The sequence below is a fragment of the Cucumis melo genome, chromosome 7 (assembly GCF_025177605.1).
Source record: "Cucumis melo cultivar AY chromosome 7, USDA_Cmelo_AY_1.0, whole genome shotgun sequence".
NCBI classification, from domain to species: Eukaryota; Viridiplantae; Streptophyta; class Magnoliopsida; order Cucurbitales; family Cucurbitaceae; genus Cucumis; species Cucumis melo.
Window position 1 is genome coordinate 7,297,857 of NC_066863.1, and position 22,201 is coordinate 7,320,057.

At 35.6% G+C, this 22,201-nt stretch overlaps 4 protein-coding genes across 12 annotated transcripts; 1 reads left to right on the forward strand and 3 right to left on the reverse strand.

The window, feature by feature from the left end:
* Window positions 1-11: 11 nt before the first annotated feature.
* Window positions 12-4,329, reverse strand: LOC103487621 (uncharacterized zinc finger CCHC domain-containing protein At4g19190). Its single transcript, XM_008446000.3, has 7 exons — window positions 4,004-4,329; window positions 3,853-3,915; window positions 3,193-3,347; window positions 2,935-3,054; window positions 1,876-2,077; window positions 1,502-1,616; window positions 12-1,390 (listed from the first exon to the last, which is right to left on the reverse strand). The coding sequence occupies exons 1-7, from the start codon at window positions 4,226-4,228 to the stop codon at window positions 501-503; spliced, it is 1,770 nt and encodes a 589-aa protein (XP_008444222.2). The 5' UTR covers window positions 4,229-4,329; the 3' UTR covers window positions 12-500.
* Window positions 4,330-5,163: 834 nt separating this feature from the next.
* LOC103487622 (uncharacterized) lies at window positions 5,164-13,325 on the reverse strand. Of its 9 annotated transcripts, none has more exons than XM_051088169.1 (11): window positions 12,904-13,254; window positions 12,490-12,560; window positions 11,383-11,509; window positions 11,036-11,244; window positions 8,419-9,749; window positions 7,855-7,920; window positions 7,573-7,701; window positions 7,436-7,486; window positions 7,001-7,141; window positions 5,521-6,903; window positions 5,164-5,389 (listed from the first exon to the last, which is right to left on the reverse strand). In XM_051088169.1, exons 4-10 carry the CDS (start codon window positions 11,193-11,195, stop codon window positions 5,914-5,916), a joined length of 2,868 nt encoding a protein of 955 aa, XP_050944126.1. In that variant the 5' UTR covers window positions 11,196-11,244; window positions 11,383-11,509; window positions 12,490-12,560; window positions 12,904-13,254; the 3' UTR covers window positions 5,164-5,389; window positions 5,521-5,913. The 9 variants fall into 9 exon arrangements, with proteins under 9 accessions (XP_050944126.1, XP_008444226.2, XP_050944125.1 ...); XM_008446004.3 differs by lacking the exon at window positions 11,383-11,509 and adding an exon at window positions 11,953-12,086; XM_051088168.1 differs by having other exon boundaries at window positions 12,894-13,254.
* A 441-nt stretch (window positions 13,326-13,766) lies between these two features.
* Window positions 13,767-15,219, forward strand: LOC103487618 (type III polyketide synthase A). Its single transcript, XM_008445995.3, has 2 exons — window positions 13,767-13,998; window positions 14,123-15,219. The coding sequence occupies exons 1-2, from the start codon at window positions 13,797-13,799 to the stop codon at window positions 15,088-15,090; spliced, it is 1,170 nt and encodes a 389-aa protein (XP_008444217.2). The 5' UTR covers window positions 13,767-13,796; the 3' UTR covers window positions 15,091-15,219.
* A 118-nt stretch (window positions 15,220-15,337) lies between these two features.
* Window positions 15,338-21,857, reverse strand: LOC103487619 (conserved oligomeric Golgi complex subunit 6). Its single transcript, XM_008445996.3, has 11 exons — window positions 21,555-21,857; window positions 21,404-21,456; window positions 20,410-20,557; window positions 20,195-20,302; window positions 18,964-19,031; window positions 18,184-18,307; window positions 17,959-18,105; window positions 17,542-17,805; window positions 17,178-17,462; window positions 16,272-16,418; window positions 15,338-16,169 (listed from the first exon to the last, which is right to left on the reverse strand). The coding sequence occupies exons 1-11, from the start codon at window positions 21,777-21,779 to the stop codon at window positions 15,654-15,656; spliced, it is 2,085 nt and encodes a 694-aa protein (XP_008444218.3). The 5' UTR covers window positions 21,780-21,857; the 3' UTR covers window positions 15,338-15,653.
* Between the last annotated feature and the right edge of the window lie 344 nt (window positions 21,858-22,201).

The following is a 22,201-nucleotide window of genomic DNA, read 5'->3' on the forward strand; positions in this document are numbered from 1 at the left end:
GAAATTGACAATTCAATAATGAGCAAATACTTGAGATGGGATGTTATCAATGAAAGTCAATAAGGGTAAAGTTCAATACTTGTCATATTCTACCACGATATAACAATGGATCGATACTGATAGTAGGATGTTCCTCAATCAAAGAACCAACTAATTCTCCACCATATCTTAATCAATTAACTTCTGTATGCAATTTTCAATTTTCCATCATATTCCCATGTGTAATCTCATCAAATATAATCAGTAATAAAAATCAATTTAATCAAATTTTAGAGACATTACCTGCTAGAAACCAACGCCAGCCAGCTATCTTACTTTGAAAATGCCAAGCTCCAAAAAAGCATCTGGAAGACTTCACATCTTTGCTCATCCTTCAAGTTTAATATATAGTACACGTCCGTGGAGCCTAAATAATTCATTCATGAAGAACAAACTGATATTCATGATTATTGTGAAGTCAAGTCCCCCAGATCCTGAATATATACACAAGGTAAGATATACTAATGTCTTCTCTTCTTAACTCGATCACGTTTCTCTTTATCAGAATCATCTGATGAGTAATAATTCTTCCAGCCTTTGCTTCTACGTTGCCTGTTCGATTCAGAATCATCAGATGAATAAGACTTCCTTGATCTCGTTTTGCTACTTGAATGATGACTATCTAAGTGTAGGCCTTTCGACGAGGAATGTTTGGATCTGGTTTTGTCACTTAATGGATGTCTCTCAAATCCGGAATCTTCAGAGGAGTGTGATTGATTTTTTCTACCTGATTTGTGTTCTAATTCAGAGTCCAGTCTTTTGTATGAATAAAAATCCTTGCGTTTCCTCCCTTTGTCATGCCTCTCGGAGCCTGAAATATCAGGCGGGCTTGGTTCTGGGCAATATCGATCAGCAATATGAGGCCACTCAAAGTTGGAAACATCAGAAGTATTTAACTGCTTCCTTCTATGCTTTTTAGTCCTACGATGTGTTTTGGAGTCGGATTCATCGGACAAATACGAAATTTTGTGCTTGTTTCTTCTATCATTGTTGGACTCCGAGGTTTCGGAAACATCTGAAGTATTTAAATGCTTCCTTCTATGCTTTTTAGTCTTATGATGCGTTTTGGAGTCAGAATCATTGGACAAATGTGAGATCTTGTGCTTGATCCTTCTATCTCGCCTATCAGACTCTGAAGTTTCAGAACTTGATTCACTATTGACTTGTTTCTTTCTTTTAGATTTACGCTTCTTCTTTGATATTCTCTCATCATCTTCTAGGTCCTTTTCTTTTCTACTAGAAGATGACTGAAACTTTTTCCTTGAGCTTTGCCTTGAAACCTTCTTTTTCTTGGGTTTGCTTGAAAAGTTGGACAGCAATTCAGGGACAATACCGCCACTGCTGAGAAAGCCTACAAATGTGATGGGAAATAATAAGTTATGAACTAAAACGAAAACTACACATGCATACACCCTATATATATGTCATAATTAAAGCTTGTCATGGTGGAAAAAGTATCTACCTCCGTACTCATCAAATATGTCCTCAGCAACTATTTGCTGATTTGGATCGTCTGGATTAAACCCTCCACGGGGAGGACTAATTCCTGGTTTCTGCTTCAACTCCCACTTTAGAGGCTGTAAATAATAAGAAAAAAAAGCACGCAAGAAGGAATTTTAAGAAAATGGTAGAATCAGAATTGCCAATTGATTGTAAAGCAAAAGGAAAAGGCTGCAAGTAATGACATTTTTGAGATAATTAGTAACATCTATTTCAGCATATTGCAAACAGTATGCACACTGTTGTATAATTTCTCAGTTACATGTAAATCAACAATATTAAGTTAGAAAATAATGCAATTTAAGTTCCAGACTAAGCAGGGATCAAAACACTAGCCTCGCTGGTCTCTGCATTGGCAAGTATGGTGGTTAGAGGGTCATCTCTTTTCAATCGGCTTTCTTCATTTGGCATTATAGCATCCTTCAAAGGACATTCACGGTCACCACTTTGATGACCAAAAATTCCACATCTTACACATTTTACATTGCGTACTTCTACCCCAAAAGGTTTCACTCTTGCAAAAACACCTGTGTCCATCCTGAAAACAGACCCAAAAGAATCCCATAAACCTCTAATAACGAGAATCCTTATGTACAGGATTAAATCATCATATATGAAACAAATTTAGACTAAAAACCCAAAATTAACAGTGAATTTGATAACCCCAGGTCCCCGATAATACCCTACAAACATTAGACTGTTCATTGGCTGCTCGGCAGCTCATCTCGTAGATAACTTTTTAAACTCTGATTCTACCTCTGAGAACCCTCCAATATGTTTTAAATATAAGTGTAAAAAAGAACAAGCAGACACCCATTCCAAGGGGCAACCAATCCATATAATAATGACATGAAGAAATTGATGTTGCATAAAACCAAGGGACATTTTTAAATATAGTAAAATAAACTAAAATATTTATAACATATAGCAAAATTTTGGATTCTATCAATGATAGACACTGGTAACCTTCTATTATTGTCTATCAATATGATTGATAGAAGCATATTAGTGTCTATCAATATTTACCATCAATAAAATCTGAAATTTTGCTATATGTTGTAATTACTTTGTCAAATTTTCCAATTTTGACAATTCCCCTAAAATCAACTGAAAATCTATTTGCAAATGTTCTTGAAAACCAATTTTCCACCTATAAAGTCAAAGTTTATAAACAATGAATAGCATATTCTCAAGAATGAATAGCATTTTCTCCTATTCAAGCACAAATAATCAGTCATAGACACTTTTTGCTTTTATGCTAAGTACTAAATAATTAATTTCATTCAAACATTAATTTCGTTCAAACTATGGAAAGTGTTTGCAACAAACCAAGGTGGCACAAAAAAGTAGGAAAAAAAGTTATTCTCATTAAATCGCTGCACCTTATCAACTTACCTAGGAGCATTTTTCAATACTTCAAATTCTTCTTCAGTGGGCAACGCACGCCCAAAAACATCTTTTGGCCTCGGTTTTTTACCAGGCTCCCTACCGACGGTGCTTGATGATTCTGGTGGCCTGCAAGAGGAAGAGAAATCTTACTACCTTGGGTGGGTGGGAGAGGGGACACTTCAAATCATGCCCATTGAATATTTGTTTTCCACTTCCATAAGAAAAACAAGAACGAATTCCATAAGCATGATATAGGTGAAGTACCTTTCATTTGCAGAGCTATCTATGGGCAGATCCTGAGAGGGGTTATCTCCCTCTTGTTTCTTCCTGTCATCAGCAATTTCTGCAGCTTTTGCACTTTCAGCATTGTAACCAGGAGGTCGTACATACATGAAACTGACCGCTTTCATCATCTCCAACTAATCATCAAACAAAGGTTCCAGAGTCCATGAAAAAAAATTCTCCATAAGTAATAAGCAAAGTAAGTTCGTCAGTTAATAAATGGAAGGAAATTTATAGACTACTATCTATTCTCGCAAATAAACTACAAAAGCTGTCCTCAGAATCGAAGTGTAGACAGAACAACATTGGGAGACCCGTTTGAACCATGCCATCATCATCTTCAAGATCGAGCTCCGCATAGCAACTGTCAATAGCGGAGTTCTTTTGTTCCATAAACTATAGAGATGTGAAACTTAAACGAATTGAGAAAACCATTCTCACAAAAACCTAACCAAGAAATATAGGAAAAACGCTCTCCAATTTGCTTCATAAGAAACCAGAAAGTGGAAGAACGAATGAAAAGTGAGTTCAAAATGACTAAATGTCACTTACCTATACAAACTTCACAAAAATACGAAATGAGAACTACTTCAAATCAAGGTGTATATGTCAGAAAGCTAAAAAAAAAAGATAGATAAAAACCTTTTCCTTCTCTTTCTTGGAGACCAGAGCAGTCTGGCGAAAGAACTCCTGCTCTTGAGCATACTGAAAACAGAAAATTTTACCGATTTCAAGAGAAAACGAAGAAGAAAATTCTCGAGTTCGATCAATATAAATGAAGCATATAATTGACCTCTCGAGCAACTTCCTCGGCGCGCTTCTCTCGCTGTGAGTGAGTCTGCTCGGCGATCCATTTGCGGCGCTGATTAGGGTACGAGAGAGGATGCCATGGCTTCTGGTTGAGATAGGAATGGCTCCAGGCGGTGCCGGCTTTGGTCTTGTAATCGACTTCGCCGGATCCAGCTTTGTCGGAGAACCTTTTGCTTAGCCTAATCCCTCCTCCTTCTTCGCCGTCCATTCTCCGTCGTCGTCGTGGCCGCCGTAAATTCCACGCTTCGTCGTCCGACCACAAAGTTGATAGTTCGGCGGTTCGCTTATTGCTCCGCCGTGCTTTTCAAGTTCGATCATGTGGCCCATTGACTTAATTTGAGCTCAATAATTCATCATGGGCCTAAGCCAAGTAATAACCAATTTGGGCCTCAAAATGCGGCTGTGGCCTATTCATTACCAATTCAGCCATTTTTCATTTACGGTACAAAACTCAGTCTCAAGCGTAAAGTTGTGATTAGATAATTGCTATAATAATGATAAAATCGACATTAATCCAATCAAAAGTATAATGCATTTCTTTAAAAAAAATAATAAAAATAACAAATTGGAGATCGTTATTACAATGGGCCATAATTTTGCATGGATGGATTAGAAGATCTGTGTGCAACTCGTTCACTATTAGGAGACATAAGCATCCAAATTCCTTTTGTGGGGAATTACATGAACTGACAAATTTAGAGGGGTGTGTTTGATCTTTAACAAAAATCGAATTTATTAAGTTTTATAACAATTCTCGTGAAGTGTATATGCCACGATTTTTCATGAATATATTCTCTAATAAGTACCGGATATGTGTTTCAAGCCTAACGGACTTAAGAGAAATGTACATAGTTTGCTCCCATTGAATTTTGAATTGTTTATTTTATACCAATATACCAAATACTCCTCGACTAACTTGAAGATTTGATTTATTTTATTTTTTATTTTATATACATATATATATATATATAAATAAAGATCCTGTTTTTTATTTTTTTGATTTACAAACTTGAATAGTTAGCTTTTCTTTTCCAAAAATATTAAAAACGTCTCATTAACCAACTTCTACACACACACACACACACAAAAAAAAAAAAAAAAAAAAAAAAAAAAAAAAAAGAAGAAGAAGAAGAAGAAGAAAGAGAGAGTAGAAGTTTCGGTTGTTTGATTTATCTGTCAAACTAACTCAACATCAGAATCTTTATCCATCTGATTTTGCAGCACCCCAGCCTGAGAAAGGCTGGTGTTGAACTAAAAAAGTTGAAACCTACACAATTTTTGGTCTTATTGATTGGATGGCTTGGCATTCTTCGATCTTTTCTTCGGCTTCTTCTTCAAGCATTTTCCTGGATATAATTTGATATCTGATCTGCCAACAGATATCATTTTCAGTGCAAATGTAATCAAGATGGGGTTCATAATATGCTATCTTTCACTATATAGTAAAAATAATGTCCTAAAATTATTATCTCAAATACTGGTGAGGCAGAAAGAAATTACCTAATTGCTTTCTCAAGAAGTGGCTGTTCTTTGTTAATCATGTGGAGATGCCTTTGTCAAGACAAAAAATTTAAGGGATGGCAAACAAGAATTCAAGCTTAAATCCCCCTGGGAATTGCCTATTCGACACCACCTTTCAAATATTTGAGGCCTCCTTCAGATTGCAGAACCATAAAACGACAGCACAAGAAGCCATACCGAGCTCGCAACCCTACTTGAACAGGACCTTGTTTTATAGGTTGTACAATTGTGTTCTTGAGTTCTAAGAGGGTATATCAAACACAATGGTTTCCCTTCGTACAGTATTTCATCAAATCTATGAGATGCAATTGATTTGGCTGCTTGATCCAATTTTTTCGGTATTAGGTTAACAAAAACCAACCAGCATTCATATTACAAATTAGATTTAGATCCAATGCTATACAAGATATCTATAAGTTTTGAAGCCTTAGCTTGATCATTCTTCAAACTTCCACAAATATTCTCAATCCCACCATCCTTGTTACCTCCGTTACCGAGGGAAGGAAAAGCACTAGATTTACCTTTATTCATGAAGGAATCATGTTTTGCAGCGAATGCCAATGTTGACAATAGTGCCCTCTGAGCTGATCTTGGTGTTCCTTTACTAATGCTAGAAGCTAAGCTATCAGAAAATTGACCTGAAGAAATTGGTGTACCTGGCGGCCTCAATAATACTGCACTTAAGCCTTCATGCTTATCCCACACGTTTCCCTTATTCTGTACAAATAAATCAGTACCTGCTTTCCAGTTGGAAGACGAGCTAACCAATTCGTTAGAAGCATAATTTCCAGTGGGAGACAAGAAGTTCGTCTGTTTGGGTGTTGTCATTTGCACATTCTTCAGTAGTTCATTGGAATCATGACCAGTTTTGGAAACAGCTTGAATCTGATTACCAGATGAAATAGGATCCCCATTGTCGCTTGAAGGAGTAGCTAAGTTCTCGCGGTTAGACTGTAATAAAGTTCTACCAAATGATAAAAAATTTATCCCCTTTGGTGCTGGGTTTGGCTGAATCTTCCTCGAGCTTTCATTTGATTTTTCTGCCGAACAAACCCTGCTTTGAGCTAACACATTTCCACATTCCACATTATCATTCTTCATCTGATAAGAACTGTCTGATGGCTTCCCAAAAGAGAGAAACTTAATTCCATTAGGCGGTGGTCCAGTCATTTTCTTCAGCAGAGCTCCTCCCAGTGGAGTTCTATTGCAAGAAGTTCCTGTGGAGTTGGGAACAGTAACAAGAATTTGCTTAAGGCGACCACTCATATTTGATTGCTTTTGAGTGTCCAAACTATCTGGTATTCCTGGTGGTTTGGATTCGGTTTTCAAATTCGGTGTACTAGTTGACTCTTGTGGCAAAATCTGTGACACATCAGCAAAATATTAACCAACCATAATGTAGCTAGACTAATAAAACCGAAAATCAAAGTAATCACATTTGAAAATGCAAAATGTATACCTTGTGTGAAAACATACAAGTATCCCCTCTAGGGCATGAACCGTTGGAAACAAAATTGGTACAAGAATACTTGGACAACTGATGATCAAATGGACAGTCACCACCTTTCATACATGAATGGCGTGCAAAATAACTACATGGCTGCAAGATCAATATCATTAATTTAGACAGAGAAAAGTCTCAGCCGAAGTAGGGAATATGACAGAGAGAGAGAGACCATTTTTTAAAACAAATAATATAGTCATTCCTGATTTCTGCAAAATAACCGAAGCGTGATAATCGATATGTTTATATGTTGGAAATAGTTAGGTAAAAGCTATTTAAGAAGCTAACTGGGAGCAAAGCTTTAGTCAAAGCAAACCATTCCAAAAATCAGGTAGAATAAGTTTAAGAGTGACCTAAAGCAACAAACATTTGTCAAGAACCACAACTTACGGTGGATTTCGTCAACGGAGTTGTATCATGGGAAAATTTACACTTGTCACCCTGAAAAATAAAAGGTGAACGGTCATATTAGTATGATCCAAAAATGACGACTTATAACAAAGCAAATAAAAAATTAATTACACAACCTCTTGGCACCTCCCCTTAACATAATGACGACAGTATACTACGGGCTTAGGCACTGTTACTGGATGTAGCTTCAACCTTTTGACACCAGCTTGTCTGTTCTTCTCAGCCCGCTTCTTCCTTTTTTGTATCTTGAGCATGTAATTGTCATAGTGAGTTAGAAAAAATAAAAAAAAAACACACCGCAGAAACAAGTGAATACCATGAAAGAGAAATATCGCCATAGGTAACTAAAGGAAATCGGACATTTCAAAACAATAGAAACATGAAAGAAGTAATAATACCTTTTTTCTTTCTTTTTTCCCTTCTGATAATGGACCACGTTTTTTCTTATTGCAAACCCCAGTTTCCTGCCATGGAATGTTTTTAGAACAAAAATATCGACTGAATTTTGATCATTCATCACAATTACCAATATAAAGCCACATAGTTCACCATGGAAGAGATTGTCAATGTCTAAGAATGAAAATTGAATGTCTGTTGACACTTATCAAAATTCCAATCTTAAACAAAATTATAATGAAAGTGAGAACCACATCGGTAATTACATATTAACCAAAACATTTACCATCAGAAAGAACTTGTGATTGCGAAACTTAAATAAGGCAAGATGTAGTTTAAACAAATTACTATCACATATTTATTTATATACATGTTTCAATGCTAAAACCATAATAGTTATCTTATGACAAAAAATCCCTCCTCTTAAATTCTTGATACTATATATCATAGTAATATATAATGCCATCAGGAAATACTGTATTGGAGCATGTATGCATGATACAGTCAAAAAGCTATAAACATAAAGATTAATGCAATGATGTTAACTTGAAATTACATAACAGTACCTTTTCTACAGATACAGTTTCTTTCCTTCCAGTGGCATGTTCTTCTGGAACTTGGCTGCAAAGGACTTGATTACTAAAACGGGCTGTAAAAGAATCTATATCCTTTTTTATTCCACTGTCTTTTTCAGTATATCCTCTTTCCTCTAAGATAAAACCACTCTGATCTTCATTTGTACTTGTCACCCTGTTTTCTGAAACAATGCTTTTATATTTACACGCATCCATGCCACTTTTGTTTTCTTTGGATTTGAATTCTTCTCTATTCTCATGACTTGCATACACGGCTTTGTCAAAGAATAAGGAAACAGGCTTGTTTGCTTCTTCGTCAGCTTGAATAAAAGGTAGCTTACTTCTATTCAATGTCTCTTCTGAAATTTGAATACCAAAAACCTTCTCATTTAAAACAGCTGGATCTTCTGAAATTTCATTTGTTTCACCACAAATTTCGCCCTCCTCGATATCTCCATTTTCAGTCATATATTTGTCCATTTCCATAGCTTTGGGCAGCATTGTGTGCTCTACTTTGGAGGTACCAATGTCCACCGTAATAGCTTTATCTTCGCTATTCTTACACAGTTCATAAATCCCAGAAGGTGTCTCTTTATTCATAGATGAAGGATTTGGCCCAAAATCATTTTCACTACATTGTTCTTTGTCGTCCACATCCATGACCTCAACAATACTAGAAATGTAAGATTTTTCCCTCTCTAAATCAGGCTTGCAAACTATGCTCTCAGATTTTAATTCTTTTGGACAATTTTCAGTCAATTTATGCATGTCCTTATCTACAATTGAAAGTATGTTTTCTTGGTTTCCCTCCTCCTGTTTAGAAGCTTCCTGAATCATGTGGCCATCTAGTGACAATAAGGTCCCAGAAAGTTTCTGAACTATGCTCCCAGCATCTTCTTCCTCCATAACATGTTGATGTTCAACAATTTCTTCCTGAAGATTTTCAGGCGATATTTGATCATTTCCACCATTTGTCTGAATCGAAGTCCTCACATTGCTACAACTGTTGTCATCAAAAAACATCTTATTTCCTTCCACGATATGCTCTGCCTCTGCCTCGTTTGTACGATTTTCCTCATAAACACAGTGATTATCTTCAGACCTAGCCTTGAGAGTTCTCCTTTGATCACTCACATTATCACTTCTTTCCACTATTGGCATATCTCTTATGAAATCCATAACTTTAAAATCCTGGGCATGTTTATCTTCAACCACTGTCGCCTTTTCTATAGCCAAATCTCCAGTTTCTACTCTCACAGAATCTTTAATGACTTCCTGCCATGATGGTTCTACAGTTGCCTGCCTCATGTGGCTGCTATAAGCTGTCGCACGGACAAAAGCATGAAACAGTCACAAAAACAATTGGGCAAAACACAAAGAAAACCTCAAATAAGATGTTAGACCACCAATTATCCATCAATACCAGAGAAGGAAGAGAGATGTAAATAAAAAGTAGTAAGAAATACGTATGAGTCGGTTGTTTAAGGGGGACCACCTTTTCTGTTAGAGTTGGTTATTATAAGGGGGGCCACCTAGAAGACTATAAGTAGTTAGAGGAAAGAGAAAGAGGGGGGATATTTTCCATTTTGAGTGGTAGTCGCTGGGCTCTAGAGAGGGAGTATCAGTGAAGAGTGTATGTGAATGAATTACGGATCGTAATTCATTTGGTTTTCTTTTGATATTGTAATCAGTTTACATTCCCATTGCAATAAAGTTGATAATTCTCTTTTGAGAATTCTGGTTGGATTTGAGATCCAACATAAGATAAGCAGCAAGGTCAGTGTTAGAACCCCTATTAGATTTATTTATAACCAGAGAAATAAGGGTAAAAATATATGTGAGGAGAGTAATGAAATTGAGGAAGAAAGAGGTGATTATTCTGGTGGGACCCAGGGTTAGTTACAGGGAGTTAGAAGGAGAAGTTACAGAAAAACATGATATAAAAGGGAGGAAGTTAGAAGGAGGAGGTGTGGAGAATGTTAGTGAGAAGTGGGCTGCCAAATCCGAGGGTGGAGGGCAGAGGTTACTGGTTTTGTGTTTCTGTTCTTGTTGTTTAAGTTTGATATTGTAGTTTGGTGTTTTATTGGATAGGTTGTAAATCTGGTAGTAGTTGTGTGCTTCTGTTTTCTTGTTTCGGTTTCTTTTGAAACTTTGTTGTTAAAGTTCTGTAAATTTTTCATTACATATCAATATAATAGACACAAAACTAGTGTTCTATCAGTCAGCAGTCAAAAAACATTTCCAGCTCTATTGAGTTGGTTGACATGCAAATAAATGAGAATTTTGACACTTCATCATACATTGCTATCAAAACCCTTTCATTCAACAATTTCATACAAATTTTTAACATTGTAAGATGAGGCAGGAAAAATAATTTCATACAAAAAAGTTTTAAGTAATTGAGAGTTCATCAAAATAAAATTTAAAACAAGAGATTATCAAAATAAGAGATCTCGTAGCACGTGTTTGAAATAAGAGATTTTCGAGCACTACAAATTGATTTTCTGAAACTTTCTTACCATGTTGTTTTAATCGAATTTGTTCCAAAGCTACACATGTGTCTGCAAATATATAGAATAAATGCAAAGAGATTTTTTTTTATGAATACCAGCTCTTAATTGTTGAGGGTCAAACTCAGTTGCCAGAGAGACATCTGCATTCTCGCAAAAGGGCGAAAGGATTTGTACCAGTGTACGGTAAGTCTCACTCAATCGACGGTGAGGTGGGAACAATAGTTTTGATTCAACTAACTTTGGGGTTTCCTCCATTAAAGAAGTCTTTATATCAAAACCTTAGGAGAAATTTCAACAGAAGCACCTGCGAGAAAAAGGTACATGGCTTAATCATAGAATATGCTATTTAGAAATAAATCCATGTCCTTTCGGATTTTCCAAACTTACTATTATGGTATTTACTTAAATAACAATTGGCTAACCTTAAATCTTTACAACTTACACAGTTCAGCGGAAGCAATATATTACAAACAATTTCTAGGTCAAACTATTAAAAAAAAAATCCCTTGATGTCTTGTGCCAGAACACCAAACTTCACTTTACATCATAAGTATTGCGTGATATGTCATCTGAAAACATTTTGAAAACAAAGATAAATACAAAAATAACATAACTATCAATCAATTCCTATATCAAGCTTTGAAATTCATTTTCCTTCAAACCTTTTGTAAATAAAAATACAAATCGTTGCAAAACTTTCGGTCAAAACTTTGCTACATATGATACTTTCAAGCAAATAAAACTTCAAAACTAAACGTTTCAAGCCAAAACTTTCAAATAGTCGTGCAACAAAACCAAAATATTTGAATAAACTTGAAATTCTTTCAAATACAAAGCCTTCAATCGGTCTATACTTTCAATCAACCAATACTTCAATACAAACAGAACTTTCAGTCATTCAATACTTTCAAAGACAGAGTAAGAAGGATGCATAGTTAAAAGTATCTTGATAACAACAGTCATTCAGTCAGTGATATTGATTAACAATCAACTAAAACAACAGTCAAATTACTTGATTGCGAGGCCAATCGGCCATGTGAGTGCAACACACCCATCAATCTTCATTCTGAGCAATGTCAAACCACAAAAATATGTCTTCTCACGAATAAGCTTCAATCAAACCATATATCATCAATCCAAATTTGGCTACAACAAAAAAGTATACAATCTTTTAAAAAAAAAACTTGGCATATCCGAATAATCCCCATCGAATCATTCATAAACATTTGAAATAAAACAAGTAGTTTCAAATAGAGTAGCAGAACACCTCAGATCAAATCATACGAACTTTCAGAAGCTTTCAGGAAACAAAAACCAAAACAGAAAAACTTTCAATTCAAAATCAGACAACACTTACAACCATTGTTCAAAGCAATCTCACATACTTCTATTTGACAAAATCAACCAAATATATAAAACACTTATAGTTGATTCACAAATCATATAAAAGCAGAATTTCAAACATCCAAAATACACTTTCAACCATTTATTGTCACATCAGTCAAAACATATCTAAGTCAAAAATTGACATTACGTGGAAGCCACTTACCTCGATCAACAATCCAATGATTCTCAATCCCAAAATCCACTTCCTTGGACAAACATCAACTTTCAGAAAGCCTAAATAATAAACATGAAGTTTAAATGTTAGAACTTAGTTCAAAAACCTTAATCGACAACAAGAGATTATTCAACAAGAATACTCTTATCCAAAATCCACCATAAACCTAAAATATTATTGCTGATAAACTACAACCAGCAAACTTTCACAAGTCACACTTTAATCTATTTCAGAGTAAAAATATTATTGATCTAGTACACTTCAATCAATCCAAACTAGTCCGAAATGTGTTCAACCTTGCTGAAACTTAATGGAATAGTTAAGAATTTACCAAAACATCATTTAAACACTTAAATCCGATTCAAAATAAGAATCAAAGCAATAATCCTTACGGAATGTTACCGAAAAGGCTCCAATCCTTCTAGTGATGTCCGAAAACGTGCGAACTACGTTATGGGTCCGCTAATTCGAAGCCCTCCCAAATTGTTTTTTTTTTTAAAAAAAACGCTACTGCAAAACGTGTTGCACAACTTGTTGTTCACGCTGGAGTCTCAAACGGAGAACAAACGATGGTTCGAAAGCCTAGGCGAAGCCGTTCGGAGTGGTGGTCACAATGCAAGTCAATCTTGCTGGATTGTCGCCGACTCGCCGGAGAGTAAGACTGAGAAAAGGCGGCAGTTTGAGGGGAAGAAAGACTTTCCCCATAATTAATTTTGTTTTGGGACAAATGACTTAACGGAAAGCTGATTGGAATAATTTTAAACCAAAATAGATAATCGATAGGGCAAAAATAAGACAGATACAATTATCTCAGTTCAAAAATCACAAATACAAATAATTTTCTCTGGTAAAATCAATTCCAGTGAGTTTTTGTGAAGAAAAAAATCTAATTAAAATCGATATTTAATTTTAATATTATGACAAATATGTTTTAAAGTATCAAATTAAAGATATAATTAACGAAAAAAACACTTTTTTGTTTAGAATATTTTACATTTAATCCTTCATATTTTAAATTAAAAGGTCGTTCAATAAAAAATCAAATCAATACTGAGGTTTTTGGGGGTGATTGTTATACGTGTTCATGCATATTGGGTGTGGATGGTAAGTTGAGATTTGGTTTTAGGGTTCTTTAATAATGGGGAGAGAGAATGTGTTTTAAGAACCCTTTTCTCATGATCACCAACTTCTCCTCAAGAAAAGTGGGTAATGCCCCCATTTAAATTCTCCTAACTTTGTCAGAAATTTCATTCAAACTTTTTAAGGCTCTAAATATTTTGTTTAAACTCTCAAATATGTCAAAGATGAGTTGTGAAAGCTCAGCTATGCTCGATCGTGCACGTGCAAGGCGTGTTCCAACACCTGGAACAGCAACTATCCTCGCATTGGGCAAAGCATTTCCTAGCCAACTCGTTCCTCAAGAGTGCTTGGTTGAGGGTTACATTCGTGATACAAAATGCATAGATACAACTATCAAGGAAAAATTGGAGCGTTTATGTAAACAAATAATTCATGTTTTACTTTGAATATATTGATAAATTATCCCGTAATTGCTTTTAAATGTCACTTTAACAAGCACCATTAAGAGATTGAAGCTAAACTATCTTTATTTTTATTTCAGGTAAAACAACCACTGTGAGGACAAGATACACTGTCATGTGCAAAGATATCTTAGATAAGTATCCTGAGCTTGTAACAGAGGGCTCACCCACCATTCGACAGAGGTTGGAAATTGCTAACTCTGCGGTTGTTGAGATGGCCACTGAAGCTAGCAAAGCCTGCATTAAGGAATGGGGTAGATCAGTTGAGGATATCACCCACATTGTATACGTTTCTTCTAGTGAAATTCGCTTACCTGGTGGAGATCTTTACATTGCCAATCAACTTGGTTTAAAGAATGATGTTGGTCGAGTAATGCTATATTTTCTAGGTTGTTATGGTGGTGTCACTGGACTCAGGGTTGCCAAAGACATAGCAGAAAACAATCCAGGAAGCCGAGTTTTATTAACGACTTCCGAGACTACAATACTCGGATTTCGTCCTCCAAACAATGCACGTCCATATGATCTTGTTGGGGCTGCACTTTTTGGTGACGGAGCTGCAGCTGTGATCATCGGAGCAGACCCTATGTTGGGACAAGAATCTCCTTTCATGGAGTTGAACTATGCCATCCAACAATTCTTGCCAGACACCCAAAACGTAATCAATGGCAAGCTTTCTGAGGAGGGTATAAGTTTCAAACTTGGTAGAGACCTTCCACAAAAAATAGATGACAACATAGAAGGTTTCTGCAGAAAGCTGATGAAAAAGAGAAATCTAATGAATTTTAATGACTTGTTTTGGGCCGTTCATCCTGGTGGCCCTGCAATTCTCAACAAACTAGAGAACACTTTAAGGTTGAAAAGTGAGAAGCTTGAATGCAGCAGAAAGGCCTTGATGGATTATGGAAATGTTAGCAGCAACACCATATTTTATGTCATTGAGAATATGAGAGAAAATTTGAAGAGGGAGGATGGGGAAGAATGGGGTTTGGCTTTGGCATTTGGACCAGGCATTACTTTTGAAGGCATTCTCATTCGTAGCCTCTGATTTCTCTAGCCCTGTCATATGTTTTGTGATATGGGGAACTTCCAGAAAACAAAAATGCTTCTTAACTTTACTATTATGGAAAGCATGTTTAGGTTTTGGATTATAAAATGTTCATTTTGAATTTGAAAACTTGTTGGCTTGTGAATGAAGAACAAGTGAATATGTTGTCAAAATCTATAGAAAAAAATCTAAGATTTGTTAAATTAGACAATTGAAGGTATAGTAACTAAAATTGAACGACTTCAAATTATAGGAACTAAAATGGTATTTTAACAAGGGGAGGGAGTTGGAAATGTTAGAGATTTCTCGGTTTATCCTCACTAGTAAAATTTGGCTACAAAAGTATATTGAGTAATACAAGAGGGAGAGTTTAAAGGCGATGATCTATAAAGAAGAAAAATGGGAGAAGAATAAACAAGAGCAAATATATTGGCAGCCTAATCATGTAATAGATCTAGACCGCATTCTGTACAACATACAACCATTTAATCTAAAGCTTTAGACTCATAAAAAAACACTAAACGGCAACCTATTCAATGCAATGATATCTCAAATCAAATATCTTATATCCCCAAAATTGTTCTTATCTGGTTTGGAGGATGCCTTGCAAGCGACTTGGGGTCTGGGTACCCGTTGTTCGGATCCATGATTGCATCGTATATAAGCTCATAAGCTTCAGCCAGTGATCGAGCCACTTGAATACAGGCTTCCGATCGCAATTTAGGAACCTGTAATAGCTCAAACTCAGGAAGGGAACTCTCACTTCCCAAAGCAAGCCCAAAGAAAGCCTTCAAGCTTTCTGAAAGTGAAGCGGGAGATGTGTCTTGAATCTCGGCCAATCGTAGTCCATCCGCTGCATTGCCTGCTTCTAAGCTTTTATGGAAGTATGTCATCTTTTGAGATAGGTCGCACCTTCGTAAGATTGCAGCCACTTCCTTTTCAACAAGCACGCTCAAGTGACTATTTATCATTACTCCAAGTTTCTTGACATATTCAGCTGCAACCTCGTGGCCAGATAATGGTTGTTGGATGGCACATAGACAATTGATCAGAAAGATCTTAGAAGGTGTTTCGGTGTCCTGCGCTCAGGTGATAGAAAACCGATATTTCTTCAGATTGAAAACAGAAATTATAATTATGCATGCCACTGAAAGGCATATAGACAAGGTGGTCATGCAAACCTGAGAGGCTGGAGCAGGGCCGCTTTGGGACAATAGTGCATCTACTGATGATTTGCTATTCTGACTGGAACCAGAATTCGTCCTACCCCTTCTTGATATGTGGCTAGATCCCTTGGACTTGTGAATCTCTGCTGCTTGCTCACACATCTGCATAATTGGAATAGAAAAGATCAAGCATATTAAATCTCCGCTCTTTTCCATCTACAATCAGACAGTTTTAGCATTTAAGATGTCAAATGTTTAAATCAAAATGAAGGGATTGGGTAATTTCTTGAAGCATCAATCCATGCAAATAAAAGAACGGTCGACATTTTTTTTTTTTTTGTTAACAATCTAGACTAAATTCACGAGACAACTTGTGTGATCCTACAACATGTGAGTGTCAAAGAAACTCATAGCCCGTGGGATATTAAATCTTAGATAGATGGTTACCATAAATTGAAGAACTTGGTCGTGTTTTTCTAGCAATTATTTGAAGAACTTGGAATCACCCCACGACAAAAATGGATGATAAGTTTCTAGAGAAAAAAGTATTAAGATTTTCTCAACTAGAATGACTAACATGATTATTTTATTCGCCTATACGTAGTTTTCTTGAGCAGAAGGCACCTCCCTAAAACATGAAACAAAGTAAACACAGATTTGATATTTATACACGTATGTTGACTGTCAGTGGCATAGCTAAAAGATAAGATATCAGTAGGCTTCAGTCTTCGTTCTTTTTCCTTCTTTTTTCTTATATCCGTTTGGGGTTGCTTGAACTATTTTGACTTATCTCATTAGACAACCGCCTACTCCTGTTGCATTTGATTGTTGAAGAAACTCAAGGTTATTAAATCTCAAGCACGTGGCTACCATGACTTGAATGCCTTTTATTTTTGGACTACCTCTTGATACAAAACAAACCTGAATTATGGGATCGAGTAAAGCAGATAACACTGGATCAAAAGCAGCCTTTTTCCCTGAAGCTGGAACCATCATGCTATTGTAAGTGTCAATTATTTCCAGCAGCACAGATACCCCTTCTCTAACTGCCGGTGGTGGAGAGAGATCAACAGCGACAAAAGAAGGAAATCGCAAAAGCTTCTCCCCTCTACTTTTAAGGATATCAAAGAAAGTCTTCTGGGCAGCATCGTTTAGCATCCACAGAGTATTGCACAGAGCTGTATCTCTCCCAAGCAAATCTGAAATCTAAATTTTTAACAAACAGTTAAAAAAAAGAAAGTAAAAGCTAAGGAACCATTGCAACTTAAATAAAACCTCTACTCACGGTATAGCTGTAAAACTCCAGGGTGTTGCTGAGTTTATATGAAATAATCAGAGATGGTTGAGACTGCAGCACTTGCTCAACTCTCACTTTAAAAGGCCGACAAACTCCTTCAAAAATTCTATCCAAAACAAACGTTAGGTCAATTTCTGGTAATCCAGATTCATTCTCTAAGTTCGGGGAGAATTTGTTGGCAGTTGGTCCAACGTCAATTACTGCATCTGGGTCTAGCAGTATATGAACAAGCTCACGTTCAGATGCCAAAGCCTGCATAAAAACAAATAACCAGTCTGGTAAACAAGCAGAATAGAGATCCTCATCCTTGAGGGCTAGACAACATTCCAAAATCGCAAGGGTCCTAGGGGCACAATTAGTAGAGCTAAATAATATACCAAACAAACTAAAAGTTTTGTTTCATACCTGATGTAGCCACCCTAACATATCCCCAACATAGCGTAAAGGATCATGAGCATGTACTTCAATAGGACGAGGCATGCCACCTGGTCCTCCACGTGTAAGAGCACTGATAAACCTTCTAAACAATGCATTATGCCTCATATTTGCAACCTACAACAATAATTAATAATTTTAATAAAAATAGAAAAGGGGTGTAAGAATCCTCCAAGCAATAAACAATTGTGTCACCTCCTCAGCACAATACTTGAAGAGAACAGGCCTTTCCCTGAGGCAGCGGACAGCTGTTTTCAATAGTTCGCTGACTTCAGGATTATCAGTTTCTCCTAGGCTCCTGCACTCTGTCTGAACCCACCTGAAATAAGAATCATATATCACCAAAGACATCAATACATCATCGTCATAAAACGTTACAAAACAACGTAGGCCCTTTCTGAAGTCCAGCATTATTAAAAAAAAAAAAAAAAAGGAGAATAATAACACCAATGTCCTCAACTTACAATTTCATGAGGGAATAAGAGAAGATAATGAAACCATTTAGACAAACATTCACATGCGTATATGAAGTATTCAAAACTTAAATCTTTGGACAGCAGACAGTCCCAAAACAATTGAATTACGATCATGAGTTGAGTGAACACATGTAACAATAACACTCTTTCGAGCAGAAAATAAATTATTCGAAAAGATTTAACAAAGATAGTATTAGATATCATATAAAATTTGTCTTCACTCACTAGCTTAAGCTTTTGAGTCAATCAGTAATTTAAAATGATATCAGAACAAGTGATCCAGGAAGGTCCTGTGTTCATGCCCTTGCAATGTTATTTTCTCCTTAATTTATAAAATTTTCACTTGGTGGACATTTCACATATTGCAAACCCACAAGTGAGAGAGTGTTGGATTATATAATATTAAATTTGCCTTCACCCACTAGCTTAAGTTTTTGGATCATTTATAAGGTAGATTTAAAATATATGTAATAAGAATAACAAATTCAAAACAGCTCACCTACACAGCCGCTCATATGCTGCTTCTTGGTACACTGCCATCATATCCATAAGCTCCAAACCTGCACGCTGCATTGAAATCCCTGATCATTAGCATAATAGAAAACATTTTTCCTTTGAAAACAATAAATAGTGCATGTAGCTCAGCAAATGAATAGAATTTTTTTAATATATATATAGACAAGAAGACTTTTTTTAATATAAATACAATGGATTAATATGATGCAATTTGAAGGATTTTTCTGGCTTTCATTATTTAACAGAATTTTTAGATTTGAGTTTTAAATTTATGAATCGCTAATTCTAATCATCATTAGTACTACATAGAAGTTCTTTTATTTTAAATTAAATTGCATCATTTTCATAAATTTAATTTAAATAATATACATAATTTCGTAAACTCAAATCTATAGTTATATTATTGGCAATTGTAGACAGAGTATCAAATGACAATGGTGTAGGCATTCCTTAAGAGCGCCTAATTAATAATTTCTGTGACCCAAATTTTAAAACCATGAACCTTAAAGATGACATTTTTCATCTTATGCATCCATATTTTCAATCTTACATATAACTAATTCGTACTTCATATTTGTATTTAGAATATTGAATCACTTGAGGTAGGATTTGAAAGAACCACAAAAAAAAAAAAAAAAAAAAAAAAAAAGAAAGATTGAGATGTCTTAACCACTAAACTAGATTCAAGTTGACTATTCATACTTCTCATATTAAGTAATTTGTCTTAGTGAGCATACCATCTACCTTGCTATGACTTGGTGCAAATGAACTACTTTTTTCAATTCTTACGATCTTACTGCTCTTTTGACCAATTGGAGAAGTGGCTTCTCACCCTTCTTTTGTAAATTCCATATATCAAAGAAATCTTTTTCTTGTGTGTATGTGTGTGTGTTAAGTAATTTGTAGATACCAAGGCACAAGCAAATGGTTTGCAACACAAAGTGATAATCACGCATCATGTGCCAATAAAATTGCACAAAATAATTAAACACTTTTAGACATAAGGGATACTCATCACTTAGCTTGGTTCTAAATGTAAAATAAAATATGCCGGTTACTCTTTATAATGACGGGGAAATTTCCCATAGATAATTAAAATTCCAAAAGCATGGCCAACAGTAAGTTTGCAGTGGAGCATAGTAATTTTCATTAAGCCACATACGTCACCAATCTGTCTCTCAGAAGTGCGGTAGTCAGAGAAAATAAGAAATTACCTGATGATGTGTTCTTAGCAGTGTTTTGCAATTAGCGTGGATTTCTTGAACATGGGAAAGAGCCTTGAAAAAATTCTCATTTAGATCTTCGTGCCTCAGAGCATTAATCTGTGGATATGCCGGGGAGTAAAGACGGTCTTTATTACACCATTCAAGTCAAAATTTATTATTCCATCGATGAAGGAGGCACTAAATATATAAAATTAAACTTCAACCTCTTCATTCGATATCTGATAATCACGAACAAAGCACGACACAATCTCTTGCCTCTGTGTAGTGATTTCAAGTTCCTGCTTTAGCCGCTCAGTGGTACTAATAATGTCCCCGATACTAGCACTAGAACTATTTAAAGCCTTTGCAATTCTGTAATAAATTCAATATAAAAATATTTCATGATCTAATTTGGTTCTATTCATTTCAAGTGACGAGATACATTAATCAAAGAAATAAGGAAATGATGGGAGAAATGAGTGATGAAATATTGATTTTCCCTTCTTTGAAGAGAACTAAACAAACAAAGAAGTCATGAAATAATTCAGAAGCAACACCAAATGGCACAGATTGATGAGAAAAGTACAGCCATCATCAATTCATCTTAAACTTCATCATACCAGATCCTGTTTTAATCCAATCGAAGCCTTATGTAAGAATTATTCTTCTTCTTTCTTCTAAGTTCTAACTTAAAATTATGTCCAAATACGCAAGCCATAACACCTGGTACCAAATAAAAAATTTGACTCCTTTTTCAAATACTTCACGTACCAAAACCTTCTAGTAAATGCAAAAGTGCTAATAGACTGACATACTAAATATCCTTGTAACATAAATTGGTATTCTGAATAACTGGTTTAATAACTAGATAAGCATCCCTGAAGCTTAAATTTTTCCTACACAAAAAATTGGCCATGTTTCTAATTTGGATAATAATACTCATCATTTCATACCCCCTCAGCTGTATGTTCCATGAAACAGTGACAATGCCAATAGAACCGAGTCAAGGATCTGGTAAACAACCTGTGTCCAAACCCATATATTTGAAAAGCCCATAAAATTATAAGATTAAAAGACGGATCATCTCGGAAATTCATTTCATGTACAGCTCCAAATGTAGATTAAGCATATAACTCACCCACTGAGTGAATTAACAGAGACCGCAACTAGAGTGACCAAGGCAATACAGGAACTAAATCCTAACAAGCCGGGTGTTACCTATCGCAGCAATCGGCAAGAGCAATCACCTCCTCCTCAACGCGATCTAACGCCTGATGGGCAGATAAAGTGAAAGAACTCATGAGCAAACAAACCAAGCAATCGACAACTGAATTGAACAATAAAGAAAGGTAGAAATCAATGAGAGAACCAGCTGGGCAGTATCGGATGCGCGAAGAAAGTCGATATTGATGGAAAGAGAACGCTTCTCGATTGTGGATCTGAGGTTCCGACGACTCTGAGGAGTGTTATCGGTGTAGAAAGTGGAGAGGGTGTTGAGGGAATTGAGAACGTCGGGCGTATCGGTCCTTGATTCCAACACTTTCTTCAGCTTCCTTGACAGTCCCGGAGCGAGACCCGCCATTGTTGTCCCCATTTTTCCTTCTCTCTCACAGATCTCTCTGCTCCGACGATGTTTGTTCTCTTCTCTCTTTCCTTTCCTTCTCTTTTCCCATTTGTTTTATTTATTGTATATTTAAGATTAAAAACAATAAATAAATAAATAAAAATTGCTCAAAAATTTATAAATTATTCAAAAAATTCAGATTCTTGTAGTAATAGAAAGTTGTAGAGTTGATAGTATAAAATTTTACTATATTTTCATAACATTTTTATTAATTTGATTAACATCATGGTTTAGAATCTAAAATTTTATTATATATTATAAATATTTTGATCCGTTTTAGTATATTTGTTCGTAAAAACAAATAGTTCTATTATAAATTTCAAAAAAATAATAAAACAATTAAAAGATAAATAATTGGTCGATTATAAGACAATTTTATTATCCGTTTGAAA